This window comes from Parasteatoda tepidariorum, chromosome 10 (assembly GCF_982258835.1).
Source record: "Parasteatoda tepidariorum strain Cologne lab strain chromosome 10, Ptep-v5.0, whole genome shotgun sequence".
Taxonomy (NCBI): domain Eukaryota; kingdom Metazoa; phylum Arthropoda; class Arachnida; order Araneae; family Theridiidae; genus Parasteatoda; species Parasteatoda tepidariorum.
In genome coordinates this window covers 31149312-31172077 of record NC_141764.1, presented here as the reverse complement: position 1 = coordinate 31172077, position 22766 = coordinate 31149312, and the positions used below count along the sequence as shown (strand labels likewise).

The 22766-nt window shown below is 29.0% G+C and overlaps 1 protein-coding gene across 3 annotated transcripts in view; it reads right to left on the bottom strand.

The window, feature by feature from the left end:
* Window positions 1-2665: 2665 nt before the first annotated feature.
* Window positions 2666-22766, bottom strand: part of LOC107443829 (uncharacterized) — a 65301-nt gene continuing 45200 nt past the window's right edge. For all 3 annotated transcript variants that reach the window (XM_021146299.4, XM_071184474.2, XM_016057832.4), the window contains one exon: window positions 2666-7732. In XM_021146299.4, coding sequence (XP_021001958.2) covers window positions 6035-7714 — 1680 coding nt within the window. In that variant the 5' untranslated portion in view covers window positions 7715-7732 and the 3' untranslated portion in view covers window positions 2666-6034. The remainder of the gene's footprint in view (window positions 7733-22766) is intronic.

Genomic DNA, 22766 nt, shown 5'->3' with positions numbered 1-22766 from the left:
GAGGTAACATTTCTTATCAAAAAATCACTCAATTTTAAAAGCTTTATTTACCATTTATTTAATTTTATCAATCCCATTGAATTCATTTTAAAAGTTAATGCATAATGTTAACTTTGAAAATTATTAAAATTATTATAAATCTAATATATATAATTCTCTTACGTAGCTCCCAAATTTTGGCAGTATTTCTTTTCTGCTGGTGGCAACGTTTGCTTTGTTTTGTTTACGTTACTATTTCTCTTACACGGCGAATCGACCAATGATTGCCGCTAAAAATGTCACATGCCAAATCTACCTGAGGTGGCTCAACATATAGCGCTTTTAAAAACGGACCTTCGGATTGCCTTGACTCCGAACTCGCTTCGCTCTCTCATTTCAAATTCCGTCTAGTTATGTATTCTTTTTTGAAAACTAAAGTTTAGAATAAATAGTTCATAAACTTTCCTCTGCACAAAATTCCAAGTATATAATCAAAATAATGAATAGTTATTACAAAATAATTTTGCATGGAATTATCTTTGATATAAGAATTTTATATTAGTGTGAAAAAATTTTTCGATTCGCTTAAAAAGTTCTCGAAAAATGGCGAAGCTCGCAAGGGTTCAAGTTTTTAACCCCTAACATGACCAAACTAGTGTAAGATCATCTTTCCCAGATTGCGGTTACTTGCAATTTTATGAAGATCAGTAATTATATTTGGTCGAAAGAAAGGATTATTCAGAGAAAGTACATTTTATGCATGATTTCGTAACTCAAAATATCATCTGCATTAGCTAATCAGCATATTTGAGGTCATCCCTTCATACTATTGAGTACGTAAAAATACAATCATTAAAACAAAAGTTATTCAGGGTGTTTCAGTTATAATTTTCCTCACCGTGCATACACAATTGTAAATCAGTTTGAAGATGCAATAGGAATTAAACTGAATTAAGCAATGAATTAAAGGATATCACTTTAGAAAGAGGCTGCTTAAGGCTTCATTTATGGTAATTGAAAATGCATTGCCATAATTCGACGTTGATGCTGTTTTCTTAAGAAGACTTTATTGCCAAAGTGAAAAAGATATTGTATCACTTTTTTTAGCTGAAGAAGCATTTGTGTATTATACAATGTAGATTATTGATGGCAATTATATGTTAGATCCAATATTGAAGGAAAAAAAAGAAACCTTATCTTTCATCTCTGATTATAGGCATTTGATTTATATACGGCCCCTTTAAACAGCAATCCCCGTAAAAATGCATATGTTTCTGAAAGAGAAAATAAATCGATGCTGTCAATATATCTTTCCATAGTTTAAACGAGTTTTCTTATCATGTATATGTTATGTTTTCTTATCATATTTCGTATCATCTGTTTTTGTAATGTATCATAAAAACAGATCCAGTTAAATTTATAAGAAAATTCATTAAAGCTATGTAAAGATGTATTGTGTTGACTTATATGACAATCTCAAACCATATTTTATTCGGAAATTTGTTCTCACTTTCGTATTATCTCTCTAAATTAGAAAGTCATGAGCCGTCGCTATTGTTTTGAATGTTTAACGTGACGTTAGATTTTGCTTTGCTGCATAAAAACTATAAGACTTAGAAATTTGAAATAACAAAATTGGGTAAAAAAATGTAAACGGGTATATAGAGAACGAGGGAATAAAAAAAACTATGATTCGATAATTAGTTCGAAGCTTATTACCTGTTAAAATTGTTGTAATTGCTGAAATTGAAATTTGACATTCTGAAAGGGCTATGTTAATTTGTGAACTTAAACATGAGCTCCTTTTTCTTCTTTTAAACTCCAGCTTTTAGAAAGTTATTGCAATTTTAAGTGCTTCTTCTGCGATATATTTTCTTACATTTTTGCCTGTGTGTTACATTTTGCTTTACTGTGCAAAATCTTTAAAACTTGAAACTTTGGAATTACTAAGGTATGTTCAGAAATAGACAAAAAATTCGATGGAATAAAAATAGTTCAGATATGAATTTTAGTTCGAAAAGTATCTACTGCCAAACTTTGTGTAAAAATAACTATGCTGGCTGATCTAATGTCCTCTAAAATGCAACTACATAGATTAGATTTGACATGTTCATTCCTTTTCAGTTTAAACGAAAGTATGTTTTTATCCCGAAATTCCAAGTTACGCGACAAACAAACTCAACCATTTTTAATTCAAGTATATTTCTTCTAATTATTTTAAAGACATCAATCCGTATTTAATAGTTGTGTAGTTAATGGGTTGCATATTCTTTATTCTAGTTTATGGCTATTTACTCAATTGTTTAGTGGTAGCTTAAATTAAACTTCTTCATTATCTATCTATAAGCAAAAGATTATTTTGGACAGGAAGGTAAAATTGAAAAAAAGGCGGAACCAGCGTTTTGGCGATAACTACAATCACAAAAAGGGGACAACGCGAAAGGTATAACTCGAAGCCGAACTTAGACCCCAACGTACTAAATAAATTCATTTTACTTTGGTTTTTTGGCTAATAAAAAAATAGGTAAAAATTTATCATCAGAAATGTATTAAACATTTAATTCGATTTTTTAAATAGTAATAAACGAAAAAATTTCTAAACGATGTTACACTTCTAAGCAAATTCATAATCATCAAAACTTCTAAGCAAAATTAGTAAATTAAACGTACTATAGTATTAAAGCAATGCCATTTGAAGAAAATTTTTATTACACACATTTTCTTACATATTATGATATCAATTTACATAACCAAAGGCAACACACTTTCATTTTACACAATAAATTTCAAGAAAAAAAATACAATTTTAGCAATAGGTTTGTGGGTCCCAAGTGTATTTCTATAAACTTAATTACTTAAAGGTATAAAGTTATTTAACATACATTTCATTGTTGTAATAGTTTCTTACGAGAAATTAAAATAATTTAACGCAATTTGAAAATTTTCAGATTACTAGAAGATGAATATGTACGTAAATTTTATAAACCAATTTTATAAACAATTTGTACATTTATTTACAGTACATCAGTGTCTAAAGTACATTTACAAAAATTATTCACAGTAACCGTTCGAAATAGTACTTTTAGAAAAAATATGCCAAATTACAGTTTATTTTATATATATATATGCACGTATGTTAAAAAAAATAAAAAAACTGTTTGCTTTATTTTGTAATTTAATTTAATTTGTAAATGCGATTGATGTAGGTAAATTTGAAATGTATCTTTTGAATTAAATATCTTTTTAATTATAGGCATGTATTAAAAATTTAATTGTCTATAAAAATAATTTTCCTGATTAATTTTACAAAATATTTTATTTTCCGATACCCTTTTAAAAATCTATAAGAAATTTAGTAAAATTTCCCCCTGTTAATTTACAATAAATAAAGAGCTTGGAACAACGTGTTAAGTGGTATTTTTGTAATGTCATAAAGAAGTTGGAATGACTTGCTCAAAAATATGGCAGAATAAATCCTTTTTTTTTTTAAATTTCAGACGATCATATTTTTTTATTCCTGAAAAATTGAACATTTTCAGAATGTCACTTAACTCGTTCTTCCACAAAGTTCTTCAGATCAGAAAGTGCAAATCTATTGGGAAAGTGTTAAGATTTATGCAATCCAAATTTAAGAGCTTAGTAAAAGAAAATATTAACAGAAAATTTAAACATATTCTAAAAAGTATGTAGAATATGTCAGGAATAGAGTATGTATATATGTAGAATAAGATCAAGAAGCTGCACAGCAATATTTAAAATCATGAAAGAATAGATCAGATTTTCTATTTTTAGACGATTAAAGAAGAACTTGAAAATTTTAGTATTTTCGAAGTGCTTTCTAACACATTCTTCTAGAAAGCTTATCAGTTCAATTTACACAAATGTCCTTTTATTTTGTTGATATTTTTGCAGATCAAACTTGTGTTAAAAAAGAACATGCTAAGAAGGATTTTGAACATATTCATTCTAGAGTGCATTCAGAATATGTGGAAAAAATTTAGAAGTCGCAACATCTTACTTAAAAATCTGACAGAATGTATTGAATTTTCTATAATTCGACGATTACAGCCTGTTCTTAAGCCCGAAAAATTTAGTATTTTCAAAATGTCGCTAAACATGTTTTTCTACAACATTCTTCACTTTGATTTGAACAAATATTATTTTATTATGTTGAGATTTTTACAGTCCAAACTGAATAACTCAGTGGAAGACAATGTTAAAATACAATTTGAAAGTATTGTTAAATTAATTTAGAGTTATAATGAATCTAATACTCTAAAAGATATTTAATATAATCAGAAACTGTGGAATTTAAGTTAAAAATTTGACAAAATATATTAATATCTTACAATTTTAGTTCATTACAACATGTTTTTAAACCTGAAAACTATAATTTATATATATTTTTCTTAAATGTGACTTAACATGTCTTTCTCAAAACTCTTTTAAAGGGATTGCACAATTCTCATGTTATTTTTATTGATTGTTCTTTAAAGATTTATAATTGTTTGATATGGTTGGTCTGTATTAAAACCAGCATTTTTATTTACACAACATAAAAATATTTACAAAAATACAGTAAAAATTACAAAGTCAAAGAAAGAAACCAAAATTTATGCTATTATTAAAAATTCCGTTCATCATGAAATATTTTTAATAAAATATAATATAAAAAGTCCACTAAATTATTGTTGATTTTTCCACTTAATTGAATTTTTAAGTCAATTAGTCATTTAATTTTCGAATTTTTTTTAAATACAGATTGCTGTTTTTAAGCGTTTATAAAGCAGTTAATGATTAACAAATTAAATTCATTCAAAGTATGATGAACGGAATGAGAACTGAAATATAAATGTAAATAATACAGCAATAATTTACAAAGTATAAACGTACCAGACGTTTAAAAACATAAGTAGAAATATGTATGTACATACACAGTAAGTAGTTTCATCACATAGCTTGAATAACTGAAATAAGCCTTAATGTTATTCATATGTGCTATGATTTTAACATCGAAGTTAAGAGAAATGGAAATAAGTAGTTGCATATGAAGCAATATAGGCATTCAGTAGTTGCGTTTCACTTCTCACGTCACTTTTATGGAATAACTGAATATGCGCAGTTTTGAGGTTTCTGTCGTGACCTGCGCAATTATTCCAGATAATGCGTGTATGGACGTCAGGGGATGTGAAACAGTATTGCTAAGCCTCTATACTTCTTAAAACTTCTAACTAGATTTCAATAGTATTTTTCTGTGGAATATCTGCATTTTCATATCATTCATATAGGGTAAATAACGTTTAATTTTTCCACTTTGACTGCTTTAACACCCAAAATAAATTAGATAGATGAGTTCAATTTATTAGGAATGCCTTAGCGACACATTTTTGTGTAGTTTTTATATAATTCGAGAGTTAATAATTCAAGATGTTTGACAGAATATTTACAAGATTATTGTAATTCTCGCCTTCTCCGAGTCGCGATAAAATGGTGAACTCAAACTCTTATCCGCTTATAAGAAAGCAAAATATAAAAAATTACAGGAGAAAAAATTGTTTCTCCTAAATCAAAAACTTTATTGCTGGGGCATGTACAAGTGTATAAGTAGCAAGGCTTATCTATCATATTAATTTTAGGTGATACTGAGCATCAGAGTAGAAGAAAGTTTTTATTCACCCTATATTCTATCAATAATAGTATAGTAGAATAACTCAAAGATAGAAAAGAAACATAAGATAGAAAAAATATTGTATAAAAAATCTTCCAGTTTACTTTTCTTTATTAAAGTAATAAAAAGCAGATAAAATTTTCTCATGGATAGATTTCCTAACTTAAAAAAAAGTCTTGCTTCTTATATAAAAATTAAATTCAGTTTAAATATTTTAATAAAACTCAGCCAGTAGTTACATAAAATTTTAAAAAGGAAATATATTAACTTCAAATCATAGTGTAGAATAACATTTATTTCAAAAAAAGTATTTTATTTGTGTTATGTTGCACACCAAAATCATTAAAAAATTTTAAATTCATAAGCTGTTAAGTTAGAATTGTCATGTTACAACTTAGTTTGTTCATTTTTAAGAAAATCAGTTTTTGGTTTATCAAGAGAATCGGAGTCGGGATTATTGTTGGTTGGTGTATAACCCAGAGGAATAGCCTTCGATTTTGGCTGATTATTTACAGCCTCTGTGGGCTTATCTTTTAAAGGAATAGCTCTGCTTACTTGAGAACCATCACTAGAAGCATCTGGCAAAGGAATTGCTTTACTGGGATTGTGTTCGTCATCATCAGATTTTGCTTGCAGAGGAATGGCTTTCTTTTCATCGGCTTGGTTTTCTTTGTCTTTAATATCACTTTCAATAGGACTAGCCTTGTTCTGTTGGACAGGTTTTGCATTTTCCATAGCCTTCTTCTCTCGGGCACGCCTCTCACTTTCATCAGCTTTGGCTTCTAATCTGTCGATACAACTTTGAACTTCCCTTAAAGCGGCTTTGCGAGCATTGCGGATATCTTCTTTTCCTTCAGTGTCAACGTCATCTAAACGAAGCATACATCTAGTTAACATTTCATCCAAGAAACGGTAATGTTTGTCTCTGCCAGTGCCTGTGTAATTTTCAACACGTGTCACCAGATCTTCGACATTTTGCAAGACAACGGCAATCTGTTGCATGGATGGATTGGTATACTTGTTTCTGCCTTTGGATTTAGATGATGTGTCCTCATCATTCACTGCATGGCCAGTGGAATCACCATTACATTTGGCGAACTCTTTTTTGCTTTGGCTACTTGGTGAGCACTGCTCATCATTCTCATTTTGTGAGGGAAGATTAACATTTATTTTGGTAACGTAAGTCTGCTGAGGGCAATGTCCGTCAGAATGGGAACGAAATGCTGCTGAGTGTTGCTGTTGCTGTGGCCTGGGAGCATCGTCGTGTGTTTCAGAATAAGATCTGAAGACGGATTTCGGAGGAACTGGATGTCTAGAATCGTCGAAACTTTGTGAAGATTTATGGGATTTTCTTGTTGGAAGAGTGTGAATAGCATGAGGATCCCATGTTTCTGTTGAAGGATTTATGTATGGACGAGGTTTAGAGTTAGTGTCAAATTTAGGAACTCTGTAATTGTTAAATCGAGAAGAATATTCGTCTTCTGGTTCCTCGAAGCTCTTCCTCAGGCGCTGCACTTGTGGCCCTTGCCATTCCTCAGCATATTCTTCGTCATTATTCCGCTCTTGCGAAGGAGAAGATTTTTCATTCTTCGCAAAACGAGATTTCAAATCATCCATTCTGCGTTCTACCATGATAGGTATATGATGTACTTTGGCATCAGGTGACTCGTCATCCAAGCTCTTCTTAAAGTCTCGAGAGTTGAACCTTTTTTCGAAGCCTTCGTCGAACTTTCTGGTAGGACCACCGCCATCGAAATTCCGATCGAACTCACGCTCTACGCGACGCAGATGAGGAATGTCTCTGTCAAACTCATCTTCCCAGCGATCTGGTCGAAAGACTCGTTTAAACATTCGGGGTCTTTCAGTGAAACGATGGGTCGTTGGTGACTCATTCCAAACTTCTTTAAAAACTCTTCTAGGAAAAGTAGGACTTTTCCGACCATTGAAAAATTCATCCTCAGCATCTTTGTTTCTGTTTGGAAAATCATCCTCATTTCGAATTATTCTTCTATAAGTTTCAGGACTTGACCCAGGGGACCGAAAGTGTCTGTTTGGTGACCACGTCATATCTTCGTAATGGGACGGCTACAAAAAGAAAAAAAAATCATTTAATTACTATAGTAAAATGCAAATTCCAACTAGATAATTAAGTATATTTATAGCAATGAATAATACAGAATAATGATTTGGACTATTAATACTGAATAAGGAGAAGAGCGAATATTTATAATATAGTGAAAACACAAATTATATTTTAAATTATTTAAACTGAAAACAAAAAAAATAATGAATAAGGGTGAAGTAAAATAGTCAAGTGAGGCAATTACGTGTAACGATATGAGCTTATCATCCACACTCTGTATAATGAGTTGTAAAAGCTCTACTATTTATGATCGAAGCTCAAAATATTTCTTTTTTGCTATTAAAAAACTATTTGCTTTATTTAAATCTTCAAAACAAATAAAACGAAATCCCTAGAGTATTAACATAATTTTGTTTTTAATTTTTATTTATTTTTTTAAAAGTATTATTGAGAATTTTAATCTGTGTTTCCTTATAGTTGTTCCTTTTAACTAATTTGCTTTAATTCTTATAACCCTCATTGAAAGCCAAACTACTTTTGACTTTACTATTATCTATGTTCAATTCCGTAGCCCTGTAATTTTGAACCAAAGTCAGAAGCTAAGGTAACTCTTGTATCAATCAACAAATCAGACAAACAGGCCCTTGTGGGGGACTTTTAGATGGAATTTACGCACTTTTGTGTAGCATGGTTACGAGTCTGGAACAAAATTTGCATCGATCAGCCGTCGTTGGGATTCGAACCTGGGCCACTTCATTCATAGGCGAAAGCTATATCCCCTGAGCCCTCATGGTTCTCTTTATAAATTTCGTTAACTAGTATAACATTTAATAAACTGTTATGCTATATAAAATTACTAAACATGCTGAATATGTAATTAAGAATATGCAATACCTAAACATGTTGAATATGCAATTATGTGTAGAAATAGAACGGTGAACTACTTCTACACATAAAGCTATGTACCCACTTTTTATTCAGCAGTTCTCAGCTATCCAAGATCCTCAGTCTTTATAATGGTATGAGCTATTTAATGCAATTTAAATTGAGTATATTATATTATTTTAAATGATATAGGCCACTATATGATATAACATTCGGTATAAAACAATATCGCTTCGTATGATTTAATATCAGGCTGGAATCAGGTATGATTTAATATCAGGTCAGGAATCAAGTAATATCAGTTCTTATCATATAACACCTGATAGGAAAAAATATCAGTTCACATAAGTTAAATGGCCGTATTATCAGTCCGCGGGAGCTAAGCAGGAGCTAGATACGTGGGAAACAATATCAACTTGCATGAAAAACCGGTGTAAGAAGCGATGTCTGTTCATATTATATAAGCCTCCACTGCAGTGAAAACATAACGTCGTCTTTTATTTGTCAATGATTAATCAGATCGTCCTATAATTTTAGAGGGAGGAAACTTTAAAAAAAAATCAATCTTAACTATATTGTGGTGATAAAAAGTAAATTAAGATATTAATATTATCACACATACTAGCAGAATATTGCGTGTATATAATGCCAGAAGTATTTCTTTTATAACAATAAATTAGCATTACACAATTACCAAAGTCAAGTAATCATTTATTTCTCGTTATTTTTTTTAATCAAAATATCAATTAGTATCGATATCCATTGCAGTGAAATTACCATTTGGATCGAATTTAAATTGTTTTCCAATGATCTTTTCCAACTTTTTTCTTTAATTATATCACCTACTAAACCATCAGCAAAGTAAAAACATATGACATCTCTGGGTCAAATTATGGAATCAAGCATCTGTGTATGTGTATAATGTTAGGGATAATTCGTTTATAAGAGAAGATCGGAATGAAAAGTAAGTAGGTTGTCTTAGAAGAATAATTACTGATGCGTGTGCGTATGTGCCAAGCAGGGCGTGGGTAATGCAATTATGCGATCAGTTTAAAAAAAATAAAAAAATAAAATAAAAACACCTGCGTATGTAACAAGACATTTGATGAAGGGGCGATTACAAGTATAACTCGTTATTCGTTTTATTTAGTCTTGGTCTGCATGAAGTTTAGGTTTTGAAGTTCGCTGACCACAACCTGCCTTGTGACAGGAAACAATGTGTTGCGTTTCTATGACAAACTAGATAATTTAAACAAATTAAATTTTGAATTTGTCAAAGATAAAATGCTGCTGAAATGTACGGAAGTCTGAGATATTTCGTAAAGTCAAAAACAACTTCCGCGTTTAGAAAATACATAACTAAATGCTTCAGTACATGTGAATTAAGTTGAGTTACTAACATGATTTATATTTTAAAATGTGCACATAAAACCAGTTTTAAACGACTCGGGGGTTACAAATTCGCTTCTGCAAATAATTTATAAACTAAGATAATAGATATATAATTCTTAGGTTATACGAATTTATAAACTGAGAATTTATTATTTCTGTGTTTATATCTGTGCTTTAAATTGTTTGAATACAGAATTTTTCTTTCGAATATCATATATTAAGACCAGAAACTTAGTATCTCTACATTAATTAGATTTAAAAGGTACTATAGAAAAATAATATTGCTAAACTTCTTAGAATAAAAAGTAGAACATACATGTTTAATTCCTTTTTAAATAAAAGACTGCAATTTTTCTCTTAATTTACGTAAATTAGAGATAATTTCAACGCGTATTTAAGAGAAGTAAGTTAAATGAGTTTCACATAACAGATTGTTGTTTTACGTCGATATTTCCTTATTCATGGTTTTATAACTACTTTCTGGTTGATTGACTAAACTAATCAATCATTTTAAAAACTTTAGTTGGAATCAAAAAAAAAAAAATCGGAGTAAATGAAAAAATATTATGGATTAAGCACCAAGAATTTTGATTGATGATATGGTCTTCGTTAACTTCATGTTTCAGTAATCAATGCTGAAATGAAGAGTAGGAAAAAAAAATATATTATTGTTGAAAAATGATCAATATAATTCATATTGCTGACGACTCAGCGTGAACATGATATATTTAACTTGCAACGAAGGGAAAACTTAAAACTTCGATACAATTAAATATTAAAACTTATGATTTGTACCGTAAATGTAGTACCGTAAATCGTTATGTAGTACCGTAATAATTTTTTTGAAGAAAAGTTGAGAAAAAAAATATAAAATAACCATTTAACAGAATTGTTGCTCATTTACTTTTTAAACAAATTAAATGCAAATATTAATCGAAGAAGTATTATCAATATGATAAAATATAAAAAAACAATGAAATGGTTAATGGATGTTCTAGTTTACAAGGGTTATAGCAAGATTATATGTTAGAAAATGGTTCAATATTTTTTAATTAATTTTTCAAAAATTAAAATGGCTCAATATTTTTTAATTAATTTTTCAAAAATTTAAATGGCTCAATATTTTTTAATTAATTTTTCAAAAATTAAAATTCATAACATTATGATTCGGCAAAAAAGTAAAAATTCAAAGTGTCGCAAATCATTTTAGCTGTTATTTGGTGTGGTATTTTCTTAATTTTACCTTTATAATGTGTGCTAATACAAGATTCTAAATAATACATTTCATTTCTTAATTTTTAAAAATTGATGTAGATTATTTTAAAGCCTTTTTAGTCACTTCGCTATGAACTAACTCATTCTTTCGTTAAAAAAATGTAAAAAAATTATAAATTAAACTTTAGGAAACGGTATCAAACTAACAGAGTATTTAAAAATGAAATAATATTTTTAAATCTTTGGGGCTAGATGCTCTAACTGCTTTTGCAGTCATGCTCCTTGAAATTAAAAAATACCTTACAATAAAATATTGGTTTCCTAGGCTTTTTAAGAAACCAAAATTTGAAAAAGATTTAACTACAATTTATCACTAAACAACGAATGCAACTTGTTCTTGAGGATAAAATAGAATAAATTTTGAAATTGGATTCTCAAACTACTTTAAGTAAGGGAAATAAAAATAAAATGCAGCTATTTTAAAACTGAAACAATTATACAAATTTGTAATATAGTTAATAAGTTTATTATGACGTGATTTTAACAGTTCAATTAAAAAAAATGAAATATAATATTTTCATCGAAAAAAAGTATATATTCATTAATAAATTTTATAAACTTTGTGTCTTTGTAAACTGTAATAATATTTTTGAAAATCTTTGAGAATTTTCTTTAATTAATTGTCTCTTAACATTTCACAGTATTTTTCAATTTATTTTTATTCGAAAACCATAAATTTCGTCTTCAAAAAACATTGTTGAAGCGGTTTCAATTTCTTTTTTTATTTAGTATTTCATTTTTATTTTATTTAGAGAGCACACATTTAATGATTTGTTTTTGAATGCATTTAAAAAAAAACATTATAGCATTAATAAAAAACTAAATTCACGAAAAATAAAGTTTTAGAAAATCATCAATCAATTAGAATACCCTCATAATTAAAATTACGTAATTACTTTATAAATTAATTTCATTTAATAATAGTAAATATTATTTTAGCTTTTGCTATAAATATATATTATTATTATCGCTTTAACTCTATCACGTGTAAAGGTAAAATAATTCATCACATTTCCATATGTTTTAATTGTTATGAATACGAAGCAAATAATGAATAAAAAGATTTTGGAAACCTTCCAAAATTCAAACACAATGAGTTTATATCTAATATTACACAAAACCTTTGTCGTACATACCAGGTAATAAATTATTAGTGTTTAAAAACAACTTACAATTATCAATAAATGCAGTGGTAAATTTAAAAGCTTAACTGAGGAGGAAAAGCTAAATAAAGTGCCTAATGTTTCAAACAAAAGTATTTGGATAACATCAAAAGAGTTTCTTAGAAAAACTTAATAATGCAACTACTTTCAAAATTTCTTATAAAACAGATTCTTTCCAAGAAATCTTCTTTGAAGTATTGGGCACTTATGTTGCTTCTTTGATAGTTATGTTTATCATCCCTCCCATTAAAGTATCTTAATATTTCCTTCAAAGAAAAAGTATTGATACTTTTATTATTATACTTATTACATTTTGGAATGAAGAAAAAAAATGTAATAATCAAGACCAGTGAAATAGCTATTCGTATAAAATTTTGATTCTCTTATACATGGAGAAAAAAAAATCCTGGTATAGTTACCACCTTGTAAGGTAACGGCATTTCTGGTTTAAAAAAAAAAAAAAAAAAAAAAAAAATATATATATATATATATATATATATATATATATATATATATATATATATATATATATATATATATATATATATATATATATATATATATATATATATATATATATATATATATATATATATATATATATATATATATATATATATATATATATATATATATATATATATATATATATATATATATATATATAGTTCTGGTAATGAAAACCAAAATATATGGCTATGTAACGTCTCATATTGTGATTTTCCCGGCTCTTATATGATAACGATTTACCGAAAATTCTAGTTTTAAAATCGTAGTTTTTATTATCACACATTTAGAGAAAGATACAAAAGTGAAAAATAAATTTAACCGAATAAATGGTTTCAATGCCACACTCTAAGGTTTAATGGGGAAATTACAAATTTTAACACAATTACAAGATTTTATCGCATATTATGAAACCGTATTTTATTGTTAATTTTACCAAATAAATAGAAGAACAAATTAAGTTTCATTTCCATATTTGTAATTATTGGAGTAATTCGGTGGGAATTAGCCTAATTGACAGTAAGTAATGCTAAAAAACACATTTTACCTAAGTAGTTAAGTTTATTTATAGTTTAATTTAATTCCTGTTGAGTCTTTAAATTCGTCGGAACGATTTTGTACATTTGCGTTTGTAAGTTTTCGGAATAGTTCAATTTCACTCAAAATAATTAAAAAATAATTATTTATTTAAAATAAGGTAAAGACACATAATTTCTTTCAGCACACTACCTAAAACTTAAAGTGCTCCTAGGTGATAGAATGTAACAAACACTTCGAAAATAATGATAAGTGCAAATCAGTTCAACTGATCAATTCAAATCTAAAAGAATACCGCTTATTATCAAATTGTTTCATCAAAAGAAACTAATGGATGTTCCTTAAAGGAACACTGATAAAAATCAAGGAAAAATTATTATAATGTATATTAGAAGAATACATTGCATTTACAATAACAATGTGTTTTAATAACAATTTAATTATTTAAAACTATAATTTGCTCAGAAACACGTTTGTTTAGGTACGGAACAATTTTTCGTAATTAATTTGGTAAACTAAGTAATTAAGAATTCTGGTAATTAAGAAACTAAGTAAGTGTTAACTTCTACTGCGCAGTAAAAATCGTTAGGATTCTAATGGACGTATTTTTCAACAAAAGTGTTAAAAAATTCTTAAAGAGAGTTTGCATTGTATATTAAGATTGTGTATTAAGAGGGTAATATATACGTTGTAATAATGATTTAGTCATTTAAAGCGAGAATTTTGATGGAATACATTTAGGTATAGTACGTTTAGGTATAAAAGCTGAAGACACTGCTGATGAGTGCCGCAAAAACTTCGCAAAAACATTGATCTAAGTTCAAACGTACCACTTAGCAGTTTTCCAAAAGGATACCGTAAACTCCCCTATTTTCTCATTGAAGAGAAGAAAAAAAACTAATGGATATTTTTTACAACATAAATGATTTAAGTCACGAACAACACGATTGTATTGTGTTCTTTATTTCATTTTGAGAAATATTAACATATAAACTTACTCAGCAATATTTTGACTACTTAAAACGAGACTTTGTCGAAAAAAAAAAGAAAAAACGCTTTTTTATATACAGTAAACTTGCTAAAGCTTAAGACGCTCCTAAGAAGTGCCACAGACATTCGAAGGAAATTGATCTAAGTGCAAAAGTACTAGAAAACAGTTAAAGCTGAAAGAATGCCGTAAAATCGCACACTGCCACATCAAAAAGAAAGAAAAATAATGGACATTCTTTACGAGATAAATGATGAATGTCAAGAAGAACAAAGCGATTGCTTCGTAAATTAGCAGGGCAAAATTGAAAAATACAAATTTATGTAGCAATATTTTTATAACTTAAAAAGAGGCTTGTAAAGGAACACGTTTTCTCAGATACAACAGATTTTCAGATGCTTAAGACGCTCCTAGTGAGTGCCACAGAAAACATTGATCTAAGTACAAGCGTACTAGTGAGCAGTTAAGAAATTTGCCTTCGTGGAGGACTTTTTTGATGGAACCAACCTGCATTTGCGTTACATGGAGAGGAACACCATTAAAATCTTCCATGATTACTATGACGGCAAGGGGATTCTAACCCATGATCCATCTACCACTGAGGAAGTTTTGCAGTCAGTACGAACTGGGTGCGGAATTCGTATCGACCAGTCATTGCTGGGATTCGAACCTGGTCATCTCATTGGGTGATGAATATTTTATCCCCAGAGCCACCACGTCTCAGCATATTATAATTTTATCTATTTTATAACCGGTTATAAACAGCCGACCGAATTCCGAGTATACGACTATCAATGTTCAACTCCGTCACCTTGTAATTTTGAATCCAATCCAGAAGACAAAGAAACTCCTGGATCAAGTATTGGAAGATATTTTGTACTAGTGGAGTATTTTTTTATGGAACTAATCAGCATTTGCGTTATTATAAGAAAAACTGCGAAAACCTCCCATGATAAGCCTGATAGCAAGGAGACTCTAACCCATGATCGGTCTACCAACACGGATATTATACATGAGCACGGTGCGAGCCGAGTGTGGAATTCAAATTCAGTCGAATCACCGGGATTGGAACCCGGTTCACCTCATTGGGAGGTGAATGCTCTATCCTCTGAGCCATTACAGCTCAACATATTGTAATTATAATAATTACGTTGCAAATATAATTTAATTATTTCAAACATATCCTCCACACTTACGTAGTGTCAAACTTCAAACTTCATTTAGATACTTCAAAAAACAATGATCTAAGTGCAAACGTACTAGTGAGCAGTTAAATCTGAAAGAATGCTATTAATTCCCACATTGCCTCATCAAAATAAACTAATTGACGTTCTTTATGGTAACCACGGCTCAGCATATTGTAATTATAATAATTACGTTGCAAATATAATTTAATTATTTTAAACATATCCTCCACACTTACTTAGTGCCAAACTTCAAACTTCACTTAGATACTTCAAAAAACAATGATCTAAGTGCAAACGTACTAGTGAGCAGTTAAATCTGAAAGAATGCTGTTAATTCCCACATTGCCTCATCAAAATAAACTAATTGACATTCTTTATGGTAACCACGGCTCAGCATATTGTAATTATAATAATTACGTTGCAAATGTAATTTAATTATTTTAAACATATCCTCCACACTTACTTAGTGCCAAACTTCAAACTTCACTTAGATACTTCAAAAAACAATGATCTAAGTGCAAACGTACTTGTGAGTAGTTGAATCTGAAAGAATGCGGTTAATTCCCACATTGCCTCATCAAAATAAACTAATTGACGTTCTTTATGGTAACCACGGCTCAGCATATTGTGATTATAATGATTACGTTGCAAATATAATTTATTATTTTAAACATGTCCTCCACACTTACTTAGTGCCAAACTTCAAACTTCACTTAGATACTTCAAAAAACAATGATCTAAGTGCAAACGTACTAGTGAGCAGTTAAATCTAAAAGAATGCTGTTAATTCCCACATTGCCTCATCAAAATAAAGTAATTGACGTTCTTTACGGTAAAAAAAGATAAAAGTCAAGAAGAACAAGTCTGTATTTATTAGTGAAACACCAACATGCAAATTCCTAACAGTAGCATAATCACTTTTTTCCTCAATTGGAGTTTACCCATGAATGATGCAAATGGAATGTGGTCGAACAAAAGATGAAATTGCTTAAAACGGAAGTCGTAAAAACGGAACGGATTTTTATGATCCCGAGGTGAAAATATGCCGCACAAATAGCCGATAAAATGGATCATAAAAGAGAAAATGGCACGTGGTCTTTGAAGGATACTTAAAGGATCTAAAGCAAGGAAAACGATCTTCAAAAAAAACTTGAAGGGCGGGTTATCCATTGTCGAAAAATCGACGTACAGCATTGAATTTAACGTCAGGTTTTTTGAAATTGAATCTAAATTTGAAGGACACATGTGTTGTATTTAATTACCAGACAACATTTATGGTTTTCAATTATTTTTTTTAATTGAATGTTAACGAATGTTTTTTTCTCCGCTTTTGCCAGAAAAGGGTTTATTTATTTATTTATTTTCGTTTGTTAGAGATATTTTAAAAAGTAGAAATCACACCTTCTAACAAGAAAAGAAAACTTTTTTTTGAAAATTTGCAAAGCCATAAATTTGCATGCCATAAACTACTTAATTAAACTGCCATGACTCTGTACATGCTTGTTGAAATAGTTTAAAGCCCAAGAAAATTCAAAGCAGTCAAAAGGAAATTAAATACATTCCCGTTGTCAGAAATCTTTCAGCCTGCAGAGGAGCATTGCAGATTACACTGAGAAACAATTTTATTCTCTGATCCATGGCATTGAATACTTTCATGTTGTTGATTTTAAATCTGCAATTTGTTTCTGTTCTGTTAAAATTACATTTTTAGTCTATTTTTTGTCAAAATGTACAAGTTTAAGAACGCAATGTATAACAGGGGGTCTCATATATGTTGCTACAAACTTCCAGGCGAGTTAGGGCACATCATTACCATTAAAACTGCATAGCAACCTATACCCGGATATGTCATCTAGGGGCGTTTTCGTATTTTGAACTGTTTCCTCATGTGCTTCTGAACGGGAAATATTAGACAAGCGCCCCTAGCTGAGTACGATCATCTTTCCAAGGGTGGATTCCTAAGCAATTTTAACCCTTTTAAAATGCCATAAATCCATTTAGAAGTTTTTCGCAACATTTATGCGACTCCCTGTTATAAATAACGCTTTTAAACTTGTACATTTTGACAAAAATTGAACTAAAAATGTCATTTAAAAAAATCTGTAGCTTTAAGAACCTAAACTAGTATTAGATTTGAAATCCCAATACCCGAATTAAGCAAAATCAAGTACTTGTATAAATGCAAGGGAAAAATTTTTCTCCATTGTTATTAGAACATCTGCCAATTATTTTTTTTTATCTCAGATTATAATTAAAAAATTATCATACACCTGAAAATTATGTTTCATCTTATATTTAAAGAACAAGCCTAAAATATTACGGAGGAACAAAAAAATCATTTCCTATTCTTAAAGACACTCTCTCACTATTTATTTCAGATGCATAACAAAATTTGTTTGTCAATCTGCAGACATAAGCAACCGAAAAGTGATAACTTTCAAAAATTCCAAATAATGTTTTTCAATTAACCAGAATTTTAAAAAACGGTAACATTTAGAAAACAAGAAAAAATTAAAATAAATTCCTAATTTCCAGAAACTAGTTGCTTGTAAATAGACAGCTTAAGCTTATTGAACTTTTTAAATTTCAGTTATTTCATTCATTTAAAAGAGAGTACAAAAATTTTTAACGAAAGTAGCATTTTTTTTTATATATGAAATTTGTGTTTTATTTTTATTTACTTTATATGCGCTAATATTCAGTCTTAATATATAAGGCTCTCTGACAAATTTGAAGTTATAAAGACTGAACCGTAAATTCTGCTATTTTGAACGTGATAGAATCCCCTTGCCGTCAGGCTAACAGTGGAAGATTTTCGTGCTTTTTTCCAAAAAATGCAAGCACGGGTTAGTTCCATCAAAACTTCCTCCACGATGGCAAATTTTCTCCCAATACTTGATCGAGGAGTTCCTTTGCCTTCTAGATTGGGGTCAAAATTACAAGACTACGGAGTTGAAAATTGGTAGTCTCAAAACTCAAGTTGTAGCTCAAAATTGGGTCAACTGTTCAACGACGTTTATAAAATTATAAAATAAAATAAGTAACCCATACCGACTAACGTTTTGGTTGAAGAATGAACAAGAAAAAAATATAATTAAAAAAAAAAAAATTAAATTTCAAAAAGAGGTTAGTCATAGATATTTTACAGTTTCAAACATTTCCATTTTTGACTAATAGTGCGTTACTGCTAAATTACTCATACTGTGACAAAGCAATTAAGATTTTATCAAGCATATCAGAGCCTTCAGATGTACTTTTTTGTATTTTGAAAGTAAATTTTTCGCTACTTTCTTATATCTTATAAAAATGAAAAAAAAGAATTTAAAAAAAATTTGTTACCCATTGCTAATAAACTCACCAACGTAATGCATAACAAAATTGAAAGTGAAATAAAGAATTCTGAAAAAATTATCCAACAGCAGCGGTCGCCATAGCAACGCATGCAATGAAGACGCATGCACACTGTTTACTATTACTCTCGAACACAGTTGAAAAGTTTGATGATGTCCAGATAAGGTGCGCACGCCATCAAACCCAAAACAACACCCATTTTGCCAGTAAACATAAATACTTACATTACTTAATTCATTTTTTTAGTGATGTTGCTTTCTAAGCATGCTTGTGTCTTTCCGACGTATATTTAATACTTAGGTGCTATTTTAACTAATTCCGCAAAGATATAACATTCACTTATCTAAATATATCTACAACCACTAAGAATAAAATATCTTTAAATAAAAGTTGTCATCGCGAAGTAAGTTTAGCATTATTTTATAGTTCAAAGGAATTTAAACTACGCTTGAAAATGCCATGAGCATTATAATAAGCTGTCATGACGGAATCTTCAGAGAAGACCTTGGCCCACCGTGGCTTGACGCACTCCATATGATGATAATAATAATATGACTTAAGAAGTCAAAAATTTATTAATTAAATAGTTACAAATAAATAAGCCATACATAAATCTGGCTAGCATTTTGGCTAATCTGGCTAACATAATAAAAAGGGAAATAAATACTTACTCGAAATACCTTATTTTATTCATTTATTACTTTAATTTCCCAACATATCTGTCTTTTCAATGTATATTTATTACTTAGGTGTTATTTTAATTAATTCCACAAATATATCACAATCACTTTTCTAAATATATCTACAACTATTAAGAATAAAATGTCTTGTAAATGCTAGTTGTCATCGCGTAGTAAGTTCGGGTATTATTTTACAGTTTAAAGTAGTTTTAACTACGCTTAAAAATGCCATGAGCATAAAAAAGAAGCGCAATCAGCCAATTTTTTTCGCTTTTTTTTATGTAATAGTCTGATGCGGCGCCAAAAATGTGAACCCACTATTGTCAGTGATAGATATTCGTCGTTTATCCTTGCGTAATACATTGCGACAACATTCTTTCCTTTAATTATCTCCACCCAAGTAATCCTGCCAAATCTTATGTGATAGACATTTTTTCTCTCTCTAAAGTTCGTGGATCTGAAACAACAGTCTGAAGACACAATCAGCAAATAAAAATAATTCCAATATCTAAAACAACTTGTTTTAAAAATTAAGGAAAAGAAGAATCGGACTTGTGTAAATAACTCGTTTGATATTAGAGTATCGAAAACTGTGTATTTACTTACCCTATAAGAAATATGTTAAGGTTATCTTTCAAATCTTGCACTTCATAAATCAGTGCTTTAAAATAATAATAAAAAAAATTACACATCTTTTAAAGATAATAATAATACTGACAAAACAATTTTTTTTAGCAAACGATTCTGAGTTAGAAAATTTCTTTTCTTTTTTAAAATTTCGTCGTTAACTGAACAAAATAGAATTCTAAATAAAATAAAAACTCTTCTTTCCCAGGCCTATGATTTATATTGAGAAAACGATTATTTTAGCAAATAATTCTAGTTTGCAGATTTATTTTATTAGTAAAAAATCTCATTTTAAAATAAAAAGTACACTATTTTTTAATCTAGCGATTAATATTGAACAAGCAATTTTTTTTAGATCGTTTTCTTGGTTTTCAGTGTTTTCTTAGGTTATTTGTTATTTCTATCGTTAACTATCTATAACTATCCATAGCTATCGTTATTTCTTTAAATATAGTGCTGAATCCAAAACAGTTAATTATTTGTTTTACTCCAACAGATTGTAAGTAAAACTTGAAATCTAGTTATACCGTATTTTTATTGAATATATTTCTGTAGAATTTACAGATAAGTTTGCATTTATTAATATAGAAAAATGTTCTTCTTATTTTTTTAAAAGTATGCATGTTAAAAAAACAAATAATTTAGCAATTATTTAAAAACTAAAATTTGTTGTCGTCAAAATTTTTAAGAATTTATTAAAAAATTTCCTTTTTTTTATAAATAAGCCTAAGATTACATAACTTTGACCTTTCAAACTCTGCACATTAAACTATTATTAAAAAATAATTTGTTTACCGAAATTTTTAGATGTACTACCGCTTGTCAAAAAATATAGTTTGAAATGAAATAAAAGAAGTCTACTTTATAAGCTGGCATGCCTGTTGAATAAACGATTTATTGGCCAAGGATATGCATTTACATATTCATTTAATTTTCTTCAATTTTAAATTTTTGTTTTTGCTCAAATTTAGACACATCATTAAATTGAATCTAAAACGGGCAACAAATTATCCTACTCCAACAGATAATAATTTGGGTAGAATTTGAAAACTAGTGTTCACGTATTAATCATGGAATATATTGAAGCAGAATTTTCATATACTTTTGCATTTGGTCACGACTTTAATTATTTTATATTTACTCTTAGATTGTTTACAAATCTTTCAAAATCTCGAAACCATTGGTTTCTACATTATGGTTTCGTTTAACATGCAAAACATAAACTTTTATGATATTTTTTATGAATCAAAACTGACTGTAATTCATTTTATAAATTTACTTTAACTCGCAGAATAAGATATTAACACAACATAATATATGTTGTTGTCTAAATATTTTATGCAAACATATTCTCTTTTTATGTATTATTAATATAAGTTGCATCTTCATTTGAAATATTAACTATATCAAAAATAAAGTCATTGAACTTTTGAATTATCTTTACACCGAATGAGAGACAGATATCAAATGAACTATACTTAATAATTTATACTATAAACAATAAAAGCAATTTAACAAGTTTGAAAGGAAATTAATTTTATCTTCTATTCAATAATGAGCTTCATACTCTACTTTTTTATAAAATTTAATATAGTAAATTAAAACAGAAAGCTAAATATCTAAATTCTGAAATTGCCTTTAGTGTTAAATAGGGAATTAATAAAGCCAAATGAATATTTCTAACTAGCAGGACGCTGGACTCATATTCGTGAGAACGGGAGTTTGAATCTAGCCGGCCGAAGACTTACCCGTGTAGTAAATGCACGTTAAATTGGTCGGGTCACAAAGTCCTTCATATTCTTACAACAAATTAAACCTCTGGGGGTACTGAATTGGAGATTGATCGTTTTCTGGTTCATTTCAAAATTACGATCTGCGGATTATTGAATGGATGTATGAATAAGTCCGTCCTGAAAACGGGTGTGACGTATGTGTGAGGCAGAAGTCGAATTTTTGGCCATAGATGGCGCCACTGGAAAACTAGAACAATCGCACCCCTTGCCTTAATGGCCTGCGAAAACAACAAAATCGTGCAAGTTTATTTTGTTTTTATTAAGCAGCTTTAGTATTACTAATTTCCCCTTTATTTTAGCAATTTGAATAAAAAATGTAAAAGTAAAAAAAAAAATCTCAATTCTCATATTACCCTTAAGACTAATTGATGAACTAAAGTCAGTAAACCGTACTTAATATTTCAAACTGCAAACAATTATTGAAATCTAGCAAATTCGGGAGACATTCAGTCTTAGGTTGGTTTTAATGGAAAAAAATAGTATCATTTCGAAAAAACTTTCTTGAATAAGCTGTATTAAAATTTGAAAAAAGCAGGTAAAGAAGCTCTATTCTCAAATTATCCTCATAAGTATAGACAAACTAAAGTAAAAAAAATAATAATCTTGCAAAATATTTTAAATTGTACACAATAAATAAAACTTCCCTAATTT